At 39.1% G+C, this 22680-nt stretch overlaps 1 protein-coding gene across 3 annotated transcripts in view; it reads right to left on the reverse strand.

The window, feature by feature from the left end:
* The window catches only part of LOC122548014 (runt-related transcription factor 1-like), a 227122-nt gene that overhangs the window by 32079 nt on the left and 172363 nt on the right, over window positions 1-22680 (reverse strand). Inside the window, exon 6 of one of the 3 annotated variants that reach the window (XM_087992573.1) lies at window positions 1229-1420. The exons of 1 other annotated variant lie outside the window; for it this stretch is intronic. In XM_087992573.1, coding sequence (XP_087848699.1) covers window positions 1229-1420 — 192 coding nt within the window. Of the gene's footprint in view, window positions 1-1228; window positions 1451-22680 lie in introns of all 3 variants that reach the window. One more of the 3 variants, XM_087992572.1, reaches the window with a different exon arrangement.

The following is a 22680-nucleotide window of genomic DNA, read 5'->3' on the forward strand; positions in this document are numbered from 1 at the left end:
GTTACCCAGCCTACACTTGGTCTCACCAGTGTTAAGGAGACCATGTTGTGAGCAGCAAATACACTGGACTAGATTGAAAGAAATACAAGGCCTGAAGCATTCCTTTCAGGTGAAGCAGCAATTGACTGGCACTTCACTCAATCTAATCAAATGTTTTCACTGCTCACAATGTGGTGTCCTCTACATTGGAGAGCTCAAATACAGATTAACTGATCACTTTGCAAAGCAACTCCAATTAGACCAGCAGCTGAACTTCCAGGCATTTGCCATTTTAATACATCAACCTGTTCACATTTCTGTCCTCTGCTTGCTGTAGTCATCCAGTGAACCCCAAAGCAAGCTGGAGCAACAGCGCCTCATTTTCTGTTTAAGCACTTTGCAACCTCCTGGAATCAACACTGAGTTTAACAATTTCAGACCTTAAACTCTGAGCTCCATTTTGTTTCTTCCACCTGTCCCAACCTTTGCAATGTCTGATTTTCTTAGTTTAGCTTTCTCCAGATCTGGCCCATGTTCTGCTAGTAACACCTACTCTGATCCTACCTCATTTTGCTACAACCATTACCACTCCCTTGGCCTTTTGTTCTGTGCCACCTTGAATGTTTAACCTCCCTCATTCTCTAACCATCTCCTCTATTCCACTTGCTCCTCCCCATCTGTTTCTCAGCATAATACCCATCATCTTTCTTTCTTCAGTTTTGAAGAAAGTCATATCAGACTCGAAAAGCTAACTCTGTCTCTCTCTCCACAGATGCTGCCATTTCAGCTGAGTTTCTCCAGCATTTTGCACTTGTATTTCCAATCTCCAGCACCTGCAGCATTTTGCTTTTGTTTTAGGAAAAATTAAATGTTTGTGCAAACTATGTTATGCCTGCTTTGTGTACAGGTCACAGATAGATAAGAGCAATTGGATCTTGAGGATAGAAATTACATTTGATGAATCTTTTGGGGCAACATTTAACATACCGCTACCAAACTCCTCTCCATTAAAGTTAACAGGGAAAGGTATTCAGTCGGAGTGTATGCGTATGCATGATAAAAATCACTAAAAATAACTTCTACCCATCACCTTTCAGGAATACAATTGATGAGATATATCATGAAAGCTGCAGATGTTTCAAGAGATTATAAAGCTACATTAAAGAGGTAGTTCAACATAGTAACTCAAAAAAAATCAGAGAATCTAATCTTTTCCGTGCCTCAATCTGCGTAGCTCTCGAGTACCTACCTTGAATTTGGCTTGGTGCCTGAGGGTTAAAGGCGGTTGTGGGATTCAGTGAGGGCCGCGGGTTGGGAGCGGTAGTGGGGTGATGAGGGCTGAGCCTCATGGCCGAGCGACGTAGCTGCTCTAATTCACTGAGGCGTTCTGAGAAGGCCAGGCTGGCATTTTTACTCTGCTCTTCCAACTTCTGTCTATGTCCTGCAGGACACAGGAAAACATTCGGTCTTACTTTAAAGGAAAAAGGAAAATAATGTCTCGATCATTTGTGCTGCAGAATTAGAACTTCAAACAAAGATTTTGCTGAAAAATTAATTCCAATTTTCTTTTCAGTCCAGCTTTCTTTCATTCCCTCAATATGCATGAGAAAGGTTTTTTTTACACCTCCTGTGAATTTGGCTCTTTGATTATATGACTATTCTTTGGCTTGAATTGGTAAATGTCACACTAATTCCCTACCTGGGTCTTTAAAACTTGAAAGAAAACATTAAATCTAATTTTCATATTAGGATGTGTGGAAAAACGTAAGATCACATACCACTTTGCTGGAAAAAATCCACCCTCTGCCCACCCACTGTTTTGTTGTTGTTTAACGTTAAGGAGACAGGATTGTGCCATGCGATGAAGGGGGAGGGAGGGGTGGCGGAAGGTACTGATTCATGACTCAGCCAGTTTATACAGGTGCCAGAATTCAGGTGGTTTTCTGGGCAACCTCCAAAACCAGTAATAAGTGAAAAAAAAACCCACTTCTGTTCAGGTATTTAGGTATGGCTTAATCCAAACCAGAATCCAGGAGGATCCAGATTCAGAACCGATTGACTAAGCATCAGGGTCCCAGTAAGTGGACAAGTGTGAGCTTGTCAGACATCTTTATTTTTCCACATTATAAGAATTGAACCTTTTGCTCCAGCTGAATCCAGGTCCATTCTCTGCAGTGGATGAGGTCTACTGGGTTGCTCTGGATTGATAAGATGGGCTACCCAGCAGAAGGAGGGAGGAAGTTTTGGGGAGAGTTATAGCAGATTTGCTCCAGCAGCGTTTGCTTGCTGCAATCTGGAAACAAATTGATATGGTACACAGGCCTTTTTGGACCTCTCCACCACCCACAGGAATGCTGGATGCCAAATAGGCTTCCCTTATACCTTGCAATGCTCTGGGACAAAGGATGGGGAAAGAAAATCTGATGATTTGCATGGCATTCTGTCATTTGCATGGTATTTCAATAGGCCTCTCCATATACTAGGAGCCACTGAAGGAATTGGGTAAGTGGGCTGGTAGTTCAGTGGCTTTGAAAGCTGACCTTGCCTCTTCTCATCAAGTTGCATTAAGGAGACAGGCTATAGGTCACAAAGTCAAGCATGCACTTCCTGTTCACCACATTCCAGACACCACATGATGTGTAAACCAAATATCAGTCTTACTCTTTGAAATAAAGTATAAAAAAGCAAAAGCTTTCATTTGGATTATATGGAAACACTTTTGATGAACACAAACTATCACAGCCACAGTATCTACAACCTCTTAAAAGACAGACCCTAAGGCAAGGTCAGAATTCTTACCAGTAACCTGAATAGCAACTGCCATTTCAATTAACTCACTCAATCTTCACCTAATAGAAGTTTGACTCCATTGTATTAAAGGGGCATTGAATCATGTGAGCAACAGAGTAATGTGCTCTCCATTAATTGATGTAATACTTCTCTTCCTAGAAAATCTTGTGTCTTGTAGCTTACTGTGAAAGTCCACCAGGAGATCCATGATAGTCTAATTTTTATAACTTTTCTATCTCTTCACTGTTTTCCATCTTAAATATACATAGTGGCCTGATTTTTTTGTGAAATCATCTCTTTCTCTACTTAATTATTTAGTACTTTATTTCTTTTTCATGGTTTCTCCCCTTTTCTCCTGCTGAAGGCATGTACTAATGAGATCCACAACGGTTTAACTTTTATGGATCATGGCAGCCCCTCATTCCCTTGCTTAACTGAGCAATCTTGTGCAAAATCTGGCATCTAGCCTATTAGAGGGCTATTTGACCAAAACATTATCATTAGGCTTCCAGCCTGATATACTCTGTGAGATTTAACTGGGTGGCATTGTAAAGGAGAAAAGAGTCTGATTTACTTTTCTTTACTGGAGATCACTGAAGTAAATTATAATGATGCCACTGTTGTCTTGGCTTAGATCAGCTAATTCAGTACCAGCTAGAAATCAAACTTGAGATCTTTCTGGTCTGGAAGGCTCATTACTGTTCTTGTTGGTAAAATTATCCACTGGGCCATATCTGAGTCATATCTGTTCTAAGTGTCTTGCTCTAAATTTGTTAACTTCTGTTAAAACTTCTGTTAATTTGCCAAGGGTCCTGTTCTATCCAGTACTTTTTACTCAACATCGTTACTAAGATGGTGATGACAATTCTGAAAAAGAGGAAGTAATGGCTGATATATTTGGTGTAGAACTAATGATAAAGCTGTCAGCACTCAACAGCAACTTCAAACATCCCCCCAAGTCCAGTAAAAAATAAAAATCTGAAATGTAGAAATCTCAAACTTGCTGTTTGATTGTACCTTTTATCTTTCTGCCTTTCTCAATCTGATTCTTTTCCCCCACTTTATTTTCCTTTCTGATCATGCTTTAATTTTGATAGTCTACCTTACCTCCTAGATCCAGCTGGCAGAATCTTTCAAGCAAAATTGAGTAGGATTTTGTGCAAGCAGCATGCTAAAGTCTCTAAAGGATCTAGCATTGTCTTCCTCTCTTTCCATTTTCCCTCAGACAGTTCCCAAGTTCTACAGGGACTAGAGGGACCTGTAGGTATGGCAGGAAATGGATTGGATGACTTAAGAAACAAATAAGGATGTTTTTAACCATAGCTTCCTATTAAGTCTATGGTTCCCACACTGTGTCTGCACCCAGCCAGAGTCACCAAAGTGAGAGCATGGTGGGAAGAGCTTCTGCAATGAAACAGGTAACTGCAGGTCATGCCTCACAAACCTTATCAAGTTCTTTGAGGATGTGACTAGAAAAGTTGATGAGGGTCGAGCTGTGGATGTGGTGTATATGGACTTCAGCAAGGCATTTGATAAGGTTCCCCATGGTAGGCTCATTCAGAAGGTCAGGAGGAATGGGATACAGGGGAACTTAGCTGTCTGGATACAGAATTGACTGACAGCAAGTGGTAGTAGAAGGAAATTATTCTGCCTGGAAGTCAGTGGTGAGTGGTGTTCCACAGGGCTCTGTCCTTGGGCCTCTACTGTTTTTAATTTTTATTAATGACTTGGATGAGTGGATTGAAGGATGGGTCAGCAAGTTTGCAGATGACACAAAGGTTGGAGGTGTCGTTGACAGTATAGAGGGCTGTTGTACGCTGCAGCGGGACATTGACAGGATGCAGAGATGGGCTGAGAAGTGGTAGATAGAGTTCAACCTGGATAAATGCAAGGTGATGCATTTTGGAAGATCGAATTTGAAAGCTCAGTACAGGATTAAGGATAGGATTCTTGGCAGTGTGGAGGAACAGAGGGATCTTGGTGTGCAGGTACATAGATCCCTTAAAATTGCCACCCAAGTGGACAGGGTTGTTAAGAAAGCATATGGTGTTTTGGCTTTCATTAACAGGGGGATTGAGTTTAAGAGTTGTGAGATCTTGTTGCAGCTCTATAAAACTTTGGTTAGACCGCACTTGGAATACTGTGTCCAGTTCTGGTCGCCCTATTATAGGAAAGATGTGCATGCTTTGGAGAGGGTTCAGAGGAAGTTTACCACGATGCTGCCTGGACTGGAGGGCTTATCTTATGAAGAGAGGTTGACTGAGCTCGGACTTTTCTCATTGGAGAAAAGGAGGAGGAGAGGGGACCTAATTGATGTATACAAGATAATGAGAGGCATTGATAGAGTTGATAGCCAGACACTATTTCCCAGGGCAGAAATGGCTAACACGAGGGGTCATAGTTTTAAGCTGGTTGGAGGAAAGTATAGAGGGGATGTCAGAGGCGGGTTCTTTACACAGAGAGTTGTGAGAGCATGGAATGGGTTGCCAGCAGCAGTTGTGGAAGCAAGGTCATTGGGGACATTTAAGAGACTATTAGACATGCATATGGTCACAGAAATTTGAGGGTGCATATATGAAGATCAATGGTCGGCACAACACCGTGGGCTGAAGGGCCTGTTCTGTGCTGTACTGTTCTATGTTCTATGTCTATGTTCTATGCAATGGTTGTTATCAACTGCACTGCATAGCTCCAGCCATGGTCAGTTGAGAAATTGTTTCCGTTCTCCAACTGTGCTCGCTATCTACAGCAGCAGCCTTCTCGTTAACTATGCATCCCTCCACAAAGTGGAGGGGATGGAGGTCCAGATCCAGCTGGAAAGGGGTTACATCCCGACAAACGTTATAGAAGCAGAGGATTTGCCCCCTCCACCAATCTAAGCACCTCAAGAAGCTCCGGCTCTCTCTGCAGGTCACTGCTGACATCTGCAGCCTCCTGGAACAAGACGTCCACTCCAATGGAGCAGGAGGGAATGCAGTGTGAGTGACCAATAAAGTCCCTATCACTGGAGGGACACCTGTCCCCACCTCCTATTTGCCCTGGTCCTTACCTCTCCCCAAAGCTACAGAGAAGAATTGAAAGCACAGAGGTTGTGAATGTGAGAAATAGGTTGTGTGGAGCACTGGCAAGGAAAACAGCAGGTGCAGGTGATTTGAGGGCTGGTGAGAGAGTCAAACAGGGTGAGAATGAACATCAGTATTAGCTGTTCAAATGTGGATGTGTGTTGCCTGGATGGTGACAGGAACGAGGGGAACTGCAAGGTTAGTTATCCAGAGAAAGCTCGTGCAGGAGAATTTTAGGCAAGTTAGAGGGTGGAACTTGGCACCAAGAAACATAATGCCAGTCACCTGCCATACCCTTCTGATGTCCTGGGTCATCTTGCTACACTGGCTCCAGATTGAAGGGTATACATTTCCTTGGCTATTTCCAGCTCGGCCTGTTTATTAGAGAGTTTTTCTTTCCTTTCCTTTTCAATGGGAGAACTCACGTCACTACAGTCCCTCAGATTCCAAAGCAGGGAATTGTGGAATATTAGTGGGATGCAGCAGGAGGAGGTGATGGTGGGGATGAGGAGGAGATAGTAGCTGGCATCAACATTCCAGCTGTTCTCTCCATTGTCGCACTTACTGCAATATCAACTATCCAAGACCAACCCTTGTTTAAGCCATGTCCTGAACCTTTTAATTAGAGGTCAAGCTTGGACAGAATAGTGGATTAGTCATCACCCTCTCTGATTAGCTGAGAAACATGGCAGTGGGTGATTATGCTAAGAGCTCAGCAGAAGATCTTTGGTAAAACTCGCCAATGAGTTTGAGTGAGGTCCCCATCTGCAAATGGTGATATTGTTCCATAAATTATGCACATTTCAGTCAGGATTCTTCAATCTGATTGGATTAAAGGCCACCTGTCAATTTCCTTGCTCTCACAGATTCAGAATATCTGTGAAGTGTGACACACCAAGAAAGTTCTCTAAATACTTAAATTTCTAATGAAAAGACCATGAAAGGACAGTGAGTACTTGTATATACAATAAACAGTGAGTCAGAGTCCTTCTTGCTCACTGCAGTATCTAGAGAAATTCTCCTTCATGTCAGCAACAAATGATCATCACCATGGAGAAGTCAGGACTCCACACTCATTGTGCTTCCCACCTTAAGTGGGAGTATCAAAATGGCAGGAAGTGTGGCGCCTTCGAACATAAAATTCTTTGGCATGTGTGGGTGTCCATGATTTTGAAACTAAAACTGGAAGTTCTCAAATATCAGGCATTACTCAATCAAAGGGATACTATTTGCTAAAGTCAGTTGAAATAAAGACACTTCCTTTCCTGAGGGGTGATGAGTCACCAAACGTTGTGTCTCATTCCAGCGACTCACAATCTTGAACAGACATGCTTTTCTTCCAGGTTGAACATAGACTTGAGAAAACAGTGTCTACTGTAGCAAAATGTACACCTTATGGGCAATGTGCCTGCAAAGCAGTGCAGAAGCCAAAGATTCCCATGCAGCTATACACAGGTTACAATGTAAAAAGCTTTAAAGGTTGAGCCTGTTATTTCAAATTGGTTCATAAACAGTTTTAAGTTACACAAAATTACTTTTTTTTTCCCTCATCACTATGAGGGACAAAACTAGCATCTGCATGATTTATAAAGCTCCATATGAAACAACGTTTTTCTAAATTAGTACTTGCTGAACAACCCCAAGTGCACTAAAAGTTATGCTAATATTTAGTTTAAGATTATCAATTAAGCTTACAATGTGGATCACTTACACTTTTTAGGAGCTACTTAAGGCCATACACAGGTCCCTCTTGTCTGCAAGATGAAAGAACTTGTCTAGTGATACACCTTTTTTTGAATTAAATAGAGTGTGGGGTAACATTAGTTCCCTATGCATTCCTCATGACAATGCCTTGGCTGATTGGAGCCAACTTGCCAACTAATTAGCACTCCTTCATCAACACTGTTGCTCTTTTTGAAATGTAATAGGTATTTTGCACCTGTCTTGATGAGTAAAAGGCAAAGGATTTCATTCACATTACTTTTTTTCAGCACTTCTCAAGTATTGTATGGCTAATTGACTACTGTACATTTTCATTAACGACTACATGGGCATGGTGGATGAATAAAAATGAAATTCTTTTTCAGAATTAACATCCTGTATGTAACATAATGGTTGTGGGCCTTCTATCCTCCAAATAGATTTTATTTACTGATTATTGAGAATGTTTGGGATTAGTGGCTTTTCATATAAGCAGTCAGAACACTTTTTCTCTGTAAAATAGTCAGCATGGTTTTGTGAAGGGCAGGTCGTGCCTCACAAACCTTATTGAATTCTTTGAGAAGGTGACTAAGGAGGTGGACAAGGGGAAAGCGGTAGATGTGGTGTATATGGGTTTTAGTAAGGCGTTTGATAAGGTTCCCCATTGTAGGCTACTTCAAAAAAACGGAGGTATGGCATTGAGGGTGAGTTGGAGGTTTGGATTAGCAATTGGCTGGCTGGAAGAAGACAGAGGGTAGTAGTTGATGGTAAAGGTTCATCTTGGAGTGCAGTTACTAGCAGTGTTCCGCAAGGGTCTGTTTTGGGACCATTGCTGTTTGTCATTTTTATAAATGACCTGGAGGAGGGGCTAGAAGGCTGGGTGAGCAAATTTGCGGATGGTACGAAAGTCGGAGGAGTTGTTGACAGTGAGGAAGAATGTGGCAGGTTACAGCGGGATATAGATAAGCTGCAGAACTGGGCAGAAAGGTGGCAAATGGAGTTCAATGTAGCTAAGTGTGAGGTGATTCACTTTGGTAAGAGTAACAAAAAGATGGGGTACTGGGCTAATGGTTGGATACTTGGTAGTGTGGATGAGCAGAGGGATCTTGGTGTCCATGTACACAGATCTTTGAAAGTTGCCACTCAGGTAAATAGTGCGGTGAAGAAGGCATATAGCGTACTGGCTTTTATTGGTAGAGGAATTGAGTTCCGGAATCCTGAGATCATGTTGCAGTTGTATAAAACTCTGGAGCGGCCGCATCTGGAGTATTGTGTGCAGTTTTGGTCGCCATGCTATAGGAAGGATGTGGAGGCACTGGAACGGGTGCAGAGGAGGTTTACCAGGATGTTGCCTGGAATGGTAGGAAGATCGTATGAGGAAAGACTGAGGCACTTGGGGTTGTTTTCATTGGAGAAAAGAAGGTTTAGGGGTGACTTGATAGAGGTGTACAAGATGATTAGGGGTTTAGATAGGGTTGACCGTGAGAATCTTTTTCCACATATGGAGTCAGCTATTATGAGGGGGCATAGCTTTAAATTAAGGGGTGGTAGGTATAGGACAGATGTTAGGGGTAGGTTCTTTACTCAGCGAGTCATGAGTTCATGGAATGCCCTGCCAGTAGCAGTGGTGGACTCTCCCTCTTTATGGGCATTTAAGCGGGCATTGGATAGGCATATGGAGGATAGTGGGCTAGTGTAGGTTAGATGGGCTTGGATCGGCGCAACATCGAGGGCCAAAGGGCCTGTACTGTGCTGTATTCTTCTATGTTCTATGTTCTAAAATGTAACAGCCTTTACTTTGGAATACAGCCATCATTGTATTTGAGCAGTGATGTATCCAAGTCTCAACACTATCTGCGAAAGTCACTTATCAGTTGTATGTGGTAAAGGAGCAGCACTCTGAAAACTTGTACTTCCAAATAAACCTGTTGGACTGTAACCTGGTGTGTGATTTTTAACTTTGTCCAACCCAGTGCAACACTGGCACCTCGACATTGTGTTATAAATGTAGTAACTTATAAAGGATTCTACATATATGGCAACAGGAGATGGTGGCATTAGTTTGCAATCTAAGACAATTGTCCCATGACAGCAATAGTTTGCTGGGACTAGATTCAGCATTTCCTAGAATACTAGTAAATAGAAAGATTCGGGTATCTTAAACCAATCAATTAAAAATTCCATTGCACAAATACTTTCTTTAAGTTTTTGGGTGGCACTGGTTGAAGAAATAAACATTTATAGTTGTTGAAAATAAATGAATTGACATTGTAATCCTTTGGGTACAACATGGCAACTTACTAACTTTTACTCACTTAGCAGGGAGCAAAGCACATGATGCATCTGTTTTGAAACATTAAGCACAGAATATCATATGCCCATTTCACAGTCTCTTAATTTTCCATCCATTGCAATTAATGGTAAGAAAATTCAGTGGGCTTTTAAAAAATTGGATGGATTGTTCAACAGAGATGTGACCCTCTGTTTTACCACTCTGAAATACACTTTCAGTTTCCACTACACAATGTGCAGAGCTCAAGATGAGAGAGTGTATATAATCGTTTACTTATCCACAGGTTGACTGTGATGCAGCCCCTAAAGGAGATACTATTACAACAGGTTATTCACATTGCTGCAAAAATGATTAAACATGATAACTTGCTTCACTCAGCTTATGTCTAGCTTTGGGTATGAGGTTCCTCTGTTCAATATTTCAACAAACATCTTTATTGGTCTTCATATAACATGCACACATTTAACCAATGTGTTGCAGATGTTGCACGTTGGAAATTCAATTCTCTGCTTTAAAGATTTTTTTGCTCGAGTCAAACTACCTTACAAGAGTGGTGACAATAAAAAAGCCAACAGCTTTTGATTTTTTTTGATTATGCAGCAAGATATTTGTAAAGGGCCAGGAATACTGATTAAATACAATTCTGAAAGTTTGAACGGAATTTGGTTGGTCAAAATAGAAAAATCAGAATGGGAAGAGGGAATGGAAGAGCAGAGAAACTGTGAGATACAGGGAGGCTTGGGCTATACTTTGAGTATTGGGTAAGCCAGCGAGAATGTGGAATGGGTCCATTGGTGTCTCGGGTGGAGTAAAATTAGGTTGATACATTGATTCCACCACACTCAATGTCCAAACTTAACTCTAGAAAGGAATTCAGTGACTGAGGTATTACACTATACTTTTCACCCTTTAAAATATACAGTGTGATTTCACCACATCCTGTTTTCATCTCAGACCTGGAACCTTTCCTGCATTTTACATCATCTTAATGACTTGTGCAATCTTGTTTTTCTAAAGTCCTCCACTGCATTACTGAGATGGGATTTGAAATCATTTGACAGCTTCCTGCTTCTCCTGGAGATCATTTAACCCATTGAATTCTCAACAATAAATAGCAGGAATGACCAGTCAATACGTGTTTGTTGGTATTGGTTCTGGTATAAGTGTTGACCAATTCAGTGAAATAACTTCTCAGTATTCTTTTCGTATTAATGCAGGAGTTTTTTGACCCTATAGAGGAGGAAAATGAAACCCTGGTTTAAGTTTACATTCGCAACAGTTCACCGCAGACAACATCCTCTGAACAATATTCCTTCAGTTCAATCTAGATTGAGTATAAGAGACAAATACACTTGAGAGGAAAAAGGAACCTTAACCATTCAGACCCCCTGTTGGAAGTGTTTGCTGAAGTGGATGAAGGTACTGGGTTTATCTCCGACAGCGGAACAGCATGCTTACACTCAAAAGAGAGATGGCTATTTGGTGATGTGACTGATGACTGTTCATCCTCTAAACTGTACTCTATAATGATTCTGTATCTTTAGGAGAGAAAAGAAACAAACAATCCCTGAAAATTCCTAAAACAAGGAACGCAACGAAATCCAAAGACCCTGAGATGTTATATGTGTAACTGCAGATTGTGATTCATTTGTTGAAAAGATTGAGAACTGTCTGAAATCTGAAACTTTAGGCACACACTTTCAAAGTTTGACCATTATCTAAATAACTTTGGGTTAGCAGTGACACACACATTGACATTGACTATGAAATCAACAATTGCAACTTGGATTTATATACTGCCTTTAATGTAAATTTTCTCAAAGTACTTCATAAGAACACCATCAAACAAGACTTGACACTAAACCGCTTAAGAAGATTTCGGATAGATAGAAGTGGTAGGTTTAAGGAGTGTCTCCAAAGAAGAGAGAGGCTCAGAGATAGAGAGGCTCAGAGATAGAATTCCACACACTGGGTCACTGTGTTATGAATCAGGCCAGAACCCCTCAAAGCATTTTGAGAAGGTAACTTATCTAACACTAACTTTTCGAGTTATTTTAAGCAGATGGAAGGTGTGATGCAGCTGGTCAAACCACTTGTGTCAAGTAAAACAGAATTTATTGACACACCACTGATGGAAACACAAACAAAAGAAAACAGAACGTAGAATAACATCTATTTGAAAATCCAACCAACACAATATCCCCAAAACTTAACAAAAGAGCTGCTCCAATTTCCTGCAACATTCCCATTAACACACCCCTTGCCAAAACAAAAAGATAAGTTCAGGTTTTTCAGAGATGTTGTAGAGAGAGACAGAGAGAGAGAGAGAGACAGCCAGAAACATCTGTTGAATCAAGGAACCATTCTTCCCGGCAGTTTTCTTTGATTGGCAGCTTCGAACAGGCTGCTGGCAAAAACCAAACCAAACCAAACCAAAATGAAAACCCTGAACTGGGAGATCTGGCCACTCCCCTTTCATTGCATAAGTGTTAAAAAAAAATTTGAAAAAGCCTTTTCCCTGATTGTTGCCTTAGGCAGTATCTGTTAGCTACTAGCAAATTTCCTAAACCCAGACAAATCGGAACCTCTGTCATTTACAACTCCCCTTGCAGAAAAAAACAAAGGCAACATTGAATCATAGAGTCATAGAGACATACAGCACAGAAACAGACCCTTCGGTTCAACTAGTCCATGTCGACCAGATGTTCTAAAGTAAATTGGTCCCATTTGCCAGCACTTGGCCCATATCTAGGTGGAAGTGAGGACTGAAGATTCTGGAGATTAGAGTCGAAAGTGTGGTGCTGGAAAAGCAGAACAGGTCAGGCAGCATCTGAGGGGCCAGAAAATTGACATTTTGAGTAAAAGCCCTTCATCAGGAATTGGCCTTTCCCTGATGAAGGGCTTTTGCCCAAAACATCGATTTTGCAGCTCCTCGGATGCTGCCTGACCTGCTCTGCTTTTCCAGCACCACACTCTCGACTCTTGGCCCATGCCCCTCTATACCTTCCTATTCATTTACCCATCCAGATGCCTTATAAATGTTGCAATTGAACCAGCTTCCACCACTTCCTCTGGCAGCTCATTCCATGCACGCATCACCCTCCCTTTTGTATCTTTCCCCTCTCACCCTAAATTGCCCTCTAGTTTTCAACTCCTCCACCCCAGTGAAAAGACTTTGTCTATTTATCCTATCTATACCCCTCATGATTTTATACACCTCTATGAGGTCATCCCTCAGCCTTTGACATTCCAGGGAAACCGGCCTCAGCCTATTTAGCCTTACCCTATAGCTCAAATCCTGCGACTCTACTTTCAAGGAGCTATGAACCTGCATTCCAAGGTCTATTTGTTTAGCAGCACTCCCTAGGACCTTACCATTAAATGCTAAGATTTGCTTTCCCAAAAGGCAGCACCTTGTATTTATCTAAATTAAACTCCATCTGCCACTCCTCAGCCCATTGGCCCATCTGATCAAGATCCCTTTGTAATCTGAGGTAACCTTCTTCGCAGTCTACTAACCTCCAATTTTGGTGTCATCTGCAAACTTACTAACTATACCTATGTTCATATCCAAATCATTAATATAAATGACAATAAGTGGTGGACCCAGCACTGATCCTTATGGCACACCACTGGTCACAGGCCTCCAGTTTAAAAACAACCCTCCACCGCCACCACCCTTTGTCTTATACATTAGAAACAGTTCTATATCCAAATGACTAGTTCTCTTTATATTTCATGAGATGTAATCTTGCTAACCAATCTCCCATGGGGAACCTTGTCGAATGCCTTACTGAAGTCCATATATATCATGTCCACTACTCTCCCCTCATCGATCCTCTTTGCTACTTCTTCAAAAAACTCAATCAAGTTTGTGAGACATGACTTCCCACGTACATAGCCATGTTGACTATCCCTAATCTGTCCTTGCCTTTCCAAACATGTGTAAATCCTGTCCCTCAGGATTCTCTCCAACAATTTGCCCACCACCGACATCACACTCACCGATCTATAGTTCTGGCTTGTTCTTACCACCTTTCTTAAACAGTGGTACCACGTTAGCCAACCTCCATCCTTCCAGCACCTCACCTGTAACTATCGATGATACAAATATCGCGACAAAGGGCCTAGCAATCATTTCCCTAGCTTCCCACAGAGTTCTAGGGTACACCTGATCAGGTCCTGGGGATTTATCCACCTTTATGCATTTCAAGACATCCAGCACTTCCTTAAACAAAATACTTGTTTAGTATCTCCCCCAGCTCCTGTGGTTCCACACAAAGGCCACCTTGCTGATCTTTGAGGGACCCAATTCGCTCCCTAGTTGCCATTTTGTCCTTAATGTATTTGTAAAAACCCTTTGGATTTTCCTTAATCCTTTTTGCCAAAGCTATCTCATGTCCCCTTTTTGCCCTCCTGATTTTCCTCTTAAGTAGACTCCTATTGCCATTATACTCTTCTGAAGATTCACTCGATCTATGCTGTCTATACCTTACATATGCTTCCTTCTTTTTCTTAACCAAACCCTCAATTTCTTTAGTCATCCAGCATTCCCTATACCTACCAGCCTTCCATATCACCCTGACAGGAATATACTTTCTCTGGATTCTCGTTATCGAATTTCTGAAGACTTCCCATTTTCCAGCTATCCCTTTACCTGCGAACATCTGCCCTCAATCAGCTTTTGAAAGTTCTTGCCGTCAAAATTGGCCTTTCTCCAATTTAGAAATACAGCTGTTAGATCTTGTCTATCCTTTTCCATCACTATTTTAAAACTAATAGAATTATGGTCGCTGGCCCCTAAGTGCTCCCCCACTGGCACCTGCCCTACCTTATTTCCCAAGAGTAGGTCAAGTTTTGCATCTTCTCTAGTAGGTACATCCACATACTGACTCAGAAAATTTTCTTGTACACTCTTAACAAATTCCTCTCCATCTAAACCCTTCACACTATGGCTGTGCCAGTCTATGTTTGGCAAGTTAAAATCCCCTACCATAACCACCCTATTATTCTTACAGATAACTGAAGTCTCCTTACAAATTTGCTTCTCAATTTCTTGCTGACTATAGGGGGCAGTCTTTAATACAATCCGAATAAGATGATCATCCCTTTCTTATTTCTCTGATCCCTTTCTTACTTCTCATAACCTTGTTAAAGGAGCAGCATTGCCTCAACTGGCAGCAGAAGGCACAGCCACCATTGGTGGAATGTCTAAAACTGGGAATGTGCAAGAGGCCAGAATTGGAGAAAAAGAGATACAATGGACTGGAGAAGATGCCAAAGATTTTGATGAGTATGACCATTTGATTTGAAAACAAAGATGAAAATTTGAAATGAATGTGTTACTAGAAAAAGACCCACATGGTTCAGTGAGCGCAGGGATGATGGGGATAGTTATAGTGTAAGTGAGGATATGGATAGCAGAATCTTGCTGAACATTCTGCATTATTGTGAAATTATGTTGACTTTGTGCCAGTGAGCAGCATTAATCAAAAGTTTACCAGTTCATTAATAACTTCAGTTCTGTGATCGCACTGAGGAAGCCATCTCGCACAACATAGGCTTTGCATCAGTGTTAGTATGGCTGAAAATTAAGCAAAGCCAACTTTTCAAGGAAAGAACAAATTTTTAAAACAATTAAAAGGTCACCATTACATTGCCAATGCGAGAGCAAAAGAAACTGTCTTGCCAGTACTTCTCCAATATTAACATTTTTTATAGTGCTCTTATCCTGTTCCCAGTGTTCTCCACTGTTGATAAATGCAGGCAAACAGCTCTGCTTTCCTCTGAATGGAAGCAGTGCAAAGTTGGCAGTGTACCTCAATACTGTCTAATCTCAAACCTGTGGCAGAACAGACGAGAAGCAGATGTTCAGACAACTCCAAAGTAGGGATAATGTAGTTCACTGTCCCGGACATATATAGAATGCTGCTTATTTAACAGGTCTTTGGAACACAACAATCAATTTAAATACAAATGCACTATGTAACATAAGCTGCGCACATAATCACAGTTCAAGGCATTTGAGTGGATATGGCCAAAATAAAGAGAGTATTTTTGAGAAAAAAAATGTTTGCCATCTTTGTACCAGTGATCTTTTACAAGATAGAATAGAAAATATAAATTACTACAGGATAATGATGCTCATCAATTTGGTATCCTATTGCTTGGATTGTCTCCATTTGGCTTTGCAACTTGATCCAAATGAAGCTGTCTTGCTGTATAAATCTCAACATTAACCTTGTGAGAACTGAACAAGTTTTTATTAAAGTTTGTGAGAACCAAACGTTACATGTCATCTGTTTGTTTATGCTTTTTGCTTTCATAATCGCCCACACGCCACACACAGTCAAATCTCTCCACACATACAGCCACACCACACACACTACATGCAAACACAGCCAGCTACCTGCCACACACACAGTCAGAAATACATCTCCACCCCACACACAGAAGGATACATGTGGACACCTGACCAGCCACACATACATACACATACACAAATAGTTTAGAGTGTAATCAGAATTCCCTCTACCATTTTATATACATTTGGCGAACACGGGAACAACACTATAGAAACAAAAGAGACTAACTAAATAATAATGAAGATTTAAATAATATGCTTACTTTTAAAAGATCCATGTGGGTATAAACCCTCCAGACACAAACCCTGAATATAAACATCTTTCATAAAGACTGTTCTTTCTATTAATGCCACATGGCTAAGAAATAATACAGTAGTCTGTTCTTGCTATCAATTGTTACAAGTTGCTCTACATATTTTCTCACCTCATGAATTTTTTCAAATTATTGCATTCTGAACTATATAAGCAAAGAACAAAATTAAAATATGAGCCTCTTGTCCATAGAATATTTGCAATGAGATATACAATTTCCTTGCAAACCTATAAATTACTGTTACTGACATTTTCCTGCTAATCGTCAAGCTGTTACAAAGGAATAAGGTCTGTAAGATGCTAGATTCATAAAAGCATTTATCTACCTATTTTAAATGGATGACTACTTCCATCCAGAATATCAATCAATGTTTTATTAGCCAATATTTAGAACAGGAAGTTCTTGATTAAGTAGTATTTCCATTATGTTTAGTGTATGCCACTCCATTGTCCAATATTTATTTGGTGATCTAGTTTATTTTAAAGTTTTATTACAGTCAGAGAAATGTCATGTTATTGTGTGAAGTATCCTTGCTGCAATATCACAAACAGTAGTTTTAACCTTCTGTTATCTATCTGTGTTTAAGAAAATGCATTAATGATTGATACTGTGTGGAAATTCTTCTAGAATTTTCAAATCAATAGATGTTAAGGTAAAACCTTTTTGTAGATGGTTTGAGAAAGTATTCGGAACTATCAATTTTAGTTAAATGGGAAAGCTATTTCTTTCACTTATGATGAACAATGGTATTGTTCTCACAAAACGTATTGAGACAAGCTGCCTAAACTTATCTAATTCATTGATGCTTTTTTGGCAATGTTTTGTCTGACAGCTTCTACAGAATGAATAATACCCCTAGCACTATGAGTATGTTCAGGCATTTAACTAATGTTGACTGGATCCTTCAATTGATACACACATACTGTATTGCTTTCCAGGCAAAATTCACTGGACCCAGTTCTAATATGTCAATTTCATTGTGGTTACAAACACGAATAGATTTTAAATACAAATCCAATTTGTTCCCAGGTTATTTGTCATTTCTAAAAGAATTGCTAGAAAATAAAATCAGATGCAGAATAAAAGATTATTGGGTAGGAAAACTTAGCAATAAAGTTCCAAAGGTATGGTTCAATGCTATAAATATGGGAACAGGATAGGAATGTGCTGTATAACTAACAGTGGCTGTTTCAAAAGTTAGATAGCTCACAATTATGCATTCATGCAAAATTATAACAGCCAAGAAAGATAAGAAGGGCCACAAAATATTAATAAATGTTTATCTGTTAGTATGCTGCTTTGCGATCCATTACAGTGAGCTATGTGGTGAGAGAAGAATCCTTTCAGGGATTCAAATGGCAGTTACTTCATAAGGAAATTGAATTATCATAAATGTTTTATGCCAAGGATTAGCCAATAAATGAGGAAATAAAGAGGGATGACACGGGATGGGGGGAGGGATGTGGATTAGGAAGATGTCCTGTCCCTTGCTGAGTTTACTTGGAATTCAGAGGCTTTGCTAATGATACAGGATAAAAGTACCCAGTCTTCATAACAACCAAACTGAAATGGTTGGGCAACTGTATGACAATGCAATGCCCTTTGCTGTGATCACAAAGCAAAACTATTTTAAAATACTGGTTTCACCATGATGAGAAGCGTTTTGTTTAAGATACCGTTACAAGATGCAAAATGCTGATTTTTTTTCAAGATTCCAACCATTTACAGAATAACTTACTTACAAATCTGAGAGTAATATTACATTTTCCAGATTGCTTGGTATTAGGAAATTATTGCTTTTATCAAATGAGTGGTTTTATTAAAGAACTTCACTTTTCTAGTAATAATGGGTACTTATGTAAATATCATCAACATTTCATTTCGGTATATTGATATAATTTCAGACTGTTTAATTCACTTGCCGTTGGACACAGATCTACAGCAGAACACTGCATACAATTCCAGAAACTGCTCAAAACAAAACTAAATACAAAAGAACAATAACAATACATTGTATTAAAAGGAACCATTCGCTACAAATACAAGATTTGAAAATATCCTTATGTACATGTAAGTTCAATATGAAAGATTATTAATTCATATTTCTTTCTGTTCTCTAAATTGCCAAAATACATGCTTCAATTTCAACAGACAGGAAGCTTGGAGTGAGAAGGTTCTGGTGGGAAAGAGTGTGATGGAACAGCATGGGAGATGATGAGAGGCGTCAGTCCGATATGGCCAGCATTCTGCCTCGATCAAAACATTTTACATTTATTCTTTGAAGTATAGATTTAACTAGCAAAGTAAGCATTTATTGCCTATTATCTTGTAACTCAGAAATGGCTATTGAAATGAGTCATTGCAGTATGTTGGTGAAGATACACCTACAATACTGCTGGAAAAGTAGTTTCAGAATTCTGACCTAACAATAATGAATGTGCAGAAATATGTTTCCAGGTCAAGCTGTTATGTGACATACAGGGAAAGTAAGTCATGATGGCAGTCCAATGCATCAGCTGACTCAATTCAGCTGGTGGAGTTTGAAAATGTGATCAATGCTGCCAAAGAAACCTTTGGTAGTGCACACTGCGCAATGGCATGACACCAGTAAAAAGGTGAATGCTTAGGCCTGTGTATGAAAATGTTTTTCAAGGGGATTGTTACTATCACTTTAAGGGTCACTGTAGCTGCACAGATCCTGTAAGATTTTAGAGCACTTCACCCAAATCCTGTCTTGTGTCCTGTACATGGTGGCAAGACTTTGAGGAGTAGGGAGGTGAAGCACGCCTTATAGAACATTCACATTCTGACTTGTTCTAATAACTGAGCTTTTGTGTTGCTGGTGCAGTTGAGTTGTCAGTCAATGGTAAAGCCCAGGGTGATGATGGCAAGATCTTGACAATAATTGTGCCATTAAATGCCATGGAGACTTAGGTGGAGGTTACCGTGGTGAGAAATTCCTGCAATAATATCCAAGGACTGAGATGATTGACTTCCACCACTGAATACATTGTAAGCTGCCCCTTGATTCTTGCTAACTTCATATCTTGCTACTTTCATGGCCAAGAGAATCTTTGCCAACAATAGTAATCTAAGACAGTACATATTACTGATTTTCAGAGTATAAAATCAATAAGTTTTAAGTGTCAAAGTCTGAATTCCATTCTTGAAAATTGTTTTCACATTTGTGTTTTCACCCATTTTTCAGATTCATTTTTAATGCTAATTTATTTTCTATCATCCCTTTCCTCAGATTATTTTAGAAGGTGGAGTATTTTGTCACTGATAGCCTCATTCAGGCTAGTGCAAATGCTCTTAATATGGATCTTTCAAAATGCATTATATTGAATGGGACTGACTTATCCTCTAAGACAGTCATCATCGCTGGTGAGAAAGAGTTCCTTCTGCCCCCTCATATAGGATTAAGAATATTGCAGGAATATCTGCATGAGGTGTATTGGTCATGAGTTTAAATGTCTTTAGCACTTTGGTATTGCTTCACATTTGAGCAGTAACATACTGCCGAATCGATTTGAAAAATGACCACTTGGGTGAGTTGCCTGAGAGTAAATAGCACCCGCAGAATCATAACTCAGTTGTAGGTTAATATCTTCAGGTGAGATTAAGAAAGGAATAAAATAATACTATGAATACAATTTTGTATTCCATATACAGTATATTTTCCTTTGAGAAACTACCTCAGTACAATGTTGCATGAGTGGGAAATTATGAAAATCTTCAATTAAGACATTAAGTAACTCAGAGTCTGACTTCATAAGTCCTATAAATAAACAATGTCAATAGGCACTAATCAGTTTTGCAGATTTTGCCTGCTATAAAGGGTCGAAGACTGACCTAATCCATAAATCAGTCCCAATATGCACTTGTGCTGACAAATATAAACAGCAGTCAACTGTTAGCTATCTTCTGGCAGCTGCATGGATTAATATTAACTTTGAGCATGGCAAAAATTGTGATCTAAACACAAATTTTTTAAAAAATTATTGAATTGTATTTAAACTGAACTAAATTATTTTAGTGATTCTCATATTCCAGTCCAGTAACTCTAGTATCACACTCCACCTTCATGAGACCAGAGTTAATGTGCATATTGTGTTGGAAATGGGCTTTTGTGATGAACTTGAATAATTTGAGGGAAAACAAATTTACACAAGCAAAATGTTACTCCTATAATTTTCAAATATTGAACTAGAAATTTTCATTAATTACCTCGGCTGAGTTTTAAAAATTACTTCTGCTCAAATATATAGTTGTTTCACATTAGAATACACTTTATATTGAAAATTTCTTGCTCCAAATATTATTCCTTTTTGCCGTATTATGAAATTCCCCTATGAAATACGCAAGGCATAGCAAATCTTCAAGTAAATATTGCATATCCTGTTGTTAGAGCTAGTGATCTGATGTGATACGACAGTCTGCAAATTTCTAAGCTTACCTGCAAACTGGACATTGGTACACAAATAATCCAGTTTTTCACAAACATTCAGAGGCAGTGAAAATTGTTGCTATTGAACAGTTCTGAATGAAACTTGCTTTAAATCACTTGCCCTATTTACTCATTCTGGTCTGTTTACAATGTATTGAAGCTATTTTTGAAATAAAAACAATTATTCAGTCAGTGAAATTGTTGATTTCCTTCTATCCTTCTAAAACCTGTATTTATAAATAAATGTGTATGCTCTAGCATTAAAATATCCAGAAAATAATAGCATTTTTGAAGAGAAGTGCAGAAAAACAAAAGGTTATAATGTTGACTACCAAATCATTATTTCCTTGTTTAATACACACCCGCCTAGTTGATCAACTGGAGACACTGTGGTCATGAATCTGCCACAACATAGCGATTACTTTGACTCAGTTCTGTGGTTTGGCTGGGAGGTGAGCTGAATCTTTATCTGAAATCTGATGGTTTCTCTGATGTTCCCCAACACGAGATCAAAGGTAATTTTGTGGTTTGGATGAATGGGTGAAAAGATAATCTTCTGCTATTCACAAATAAAAAGACTAATTCCACCCAACTTCCCTCAACTGCTTTTTAATTTATTGTAATTCCGTGTTAGTACAACAACTTTAAAGTCAGATATTATTGGAGTGCTTTTTGTTGTTAAATATATTACTTTCAGATTAGAGACTAATTTAAATGTTGTGCATCAGAATTTATAAGCTCAAGCTGGTTGAATAGTTTAAATTAGATTATCAATCCTCTGCTAAACAATTCCACTAACAGAAGTAAGCAGAACTTCAATGAAACATTTTAAGAAACACAATGATAACTGATCATTGACTGACAATTAGTTTGTTTCAAATTTTAAATGTTATAACCTTAATGACATGTATAATCATTTTTAGTACATCACTTTACTTGTGAAGACAGCAATGCCACCAATTGCAACCACCCAAATCTCACAAATTTACACAAGCCATCCAGATATTCAATGTGCCTGTAGATGTTTTAAATGCTGAGGGCTTATCAAGTCAGTTTAGGAAATGTTGGGCTTATTTTTTATATTTTAAAAAAAATACTATGTGTAAATATAATGGGCTGGTGAAGAGAGAAATGAAAGAAGAAAGAATTGCAGGAGAAAATGAGGATCTACTATGAATTAACAGAACAGCACTTTTTTTAGCCAAAACAATAGTCTGAGTAATACAACTCAAATCAGTTGAAGAATTATTAATTTTGTTAGATTATAATAGGTGCAGCCTAGCGTTAGTTTAAAAGTCAGGACAGAACAGATAACTTTTAAAATACAAATATTTACAGGAGCCAAAACAACCAAATGTATAATTACATTTATGCCAGGTATACATTTTAAAAGCCGAACACACAAAGTCTGAGTTAAATTGCTAATAAATAACAAATCCCGGATTTTAAATAAGCAAATCTTCTAAAAACAATGAAGCTACATTGATGCTTGTTACTCATCTGTCCCTTATATCTGTATTTTCCTTACTAATTTACTACTAATGCAGTCAAAATGGTCACGTGCCAAATTTTCAATGGAACATCTTTGTAAATCACTTGCAATTAATTCTACATTAAAATTTGCAGTTTTACATCTCTCAGTAAAAAATAACTAATGCTCAACCATCAATAATTCTAATTCCATGGTTATTGTTTAAATTAGAAAGAATGTGATTAGTTTAATTACT

Source organism: Chiloscyllium plagiosum, unplaced genomic scaffold, assembly GCF_037043375.1.
Source record: "Chiloscyllium plagiosum isolate Xiang-an unplaced genomic scaffold, Cpla_swu_hap1 HiC_scaffold_12, whole genome shotgun sequence".
NCBI lineage: Eukaryota > Metazoa > Chordata > Chondrichthyes > Orectolobiformes > Hemiscylliidae > Chiloscyllium > Chiloscyllium plagiosum.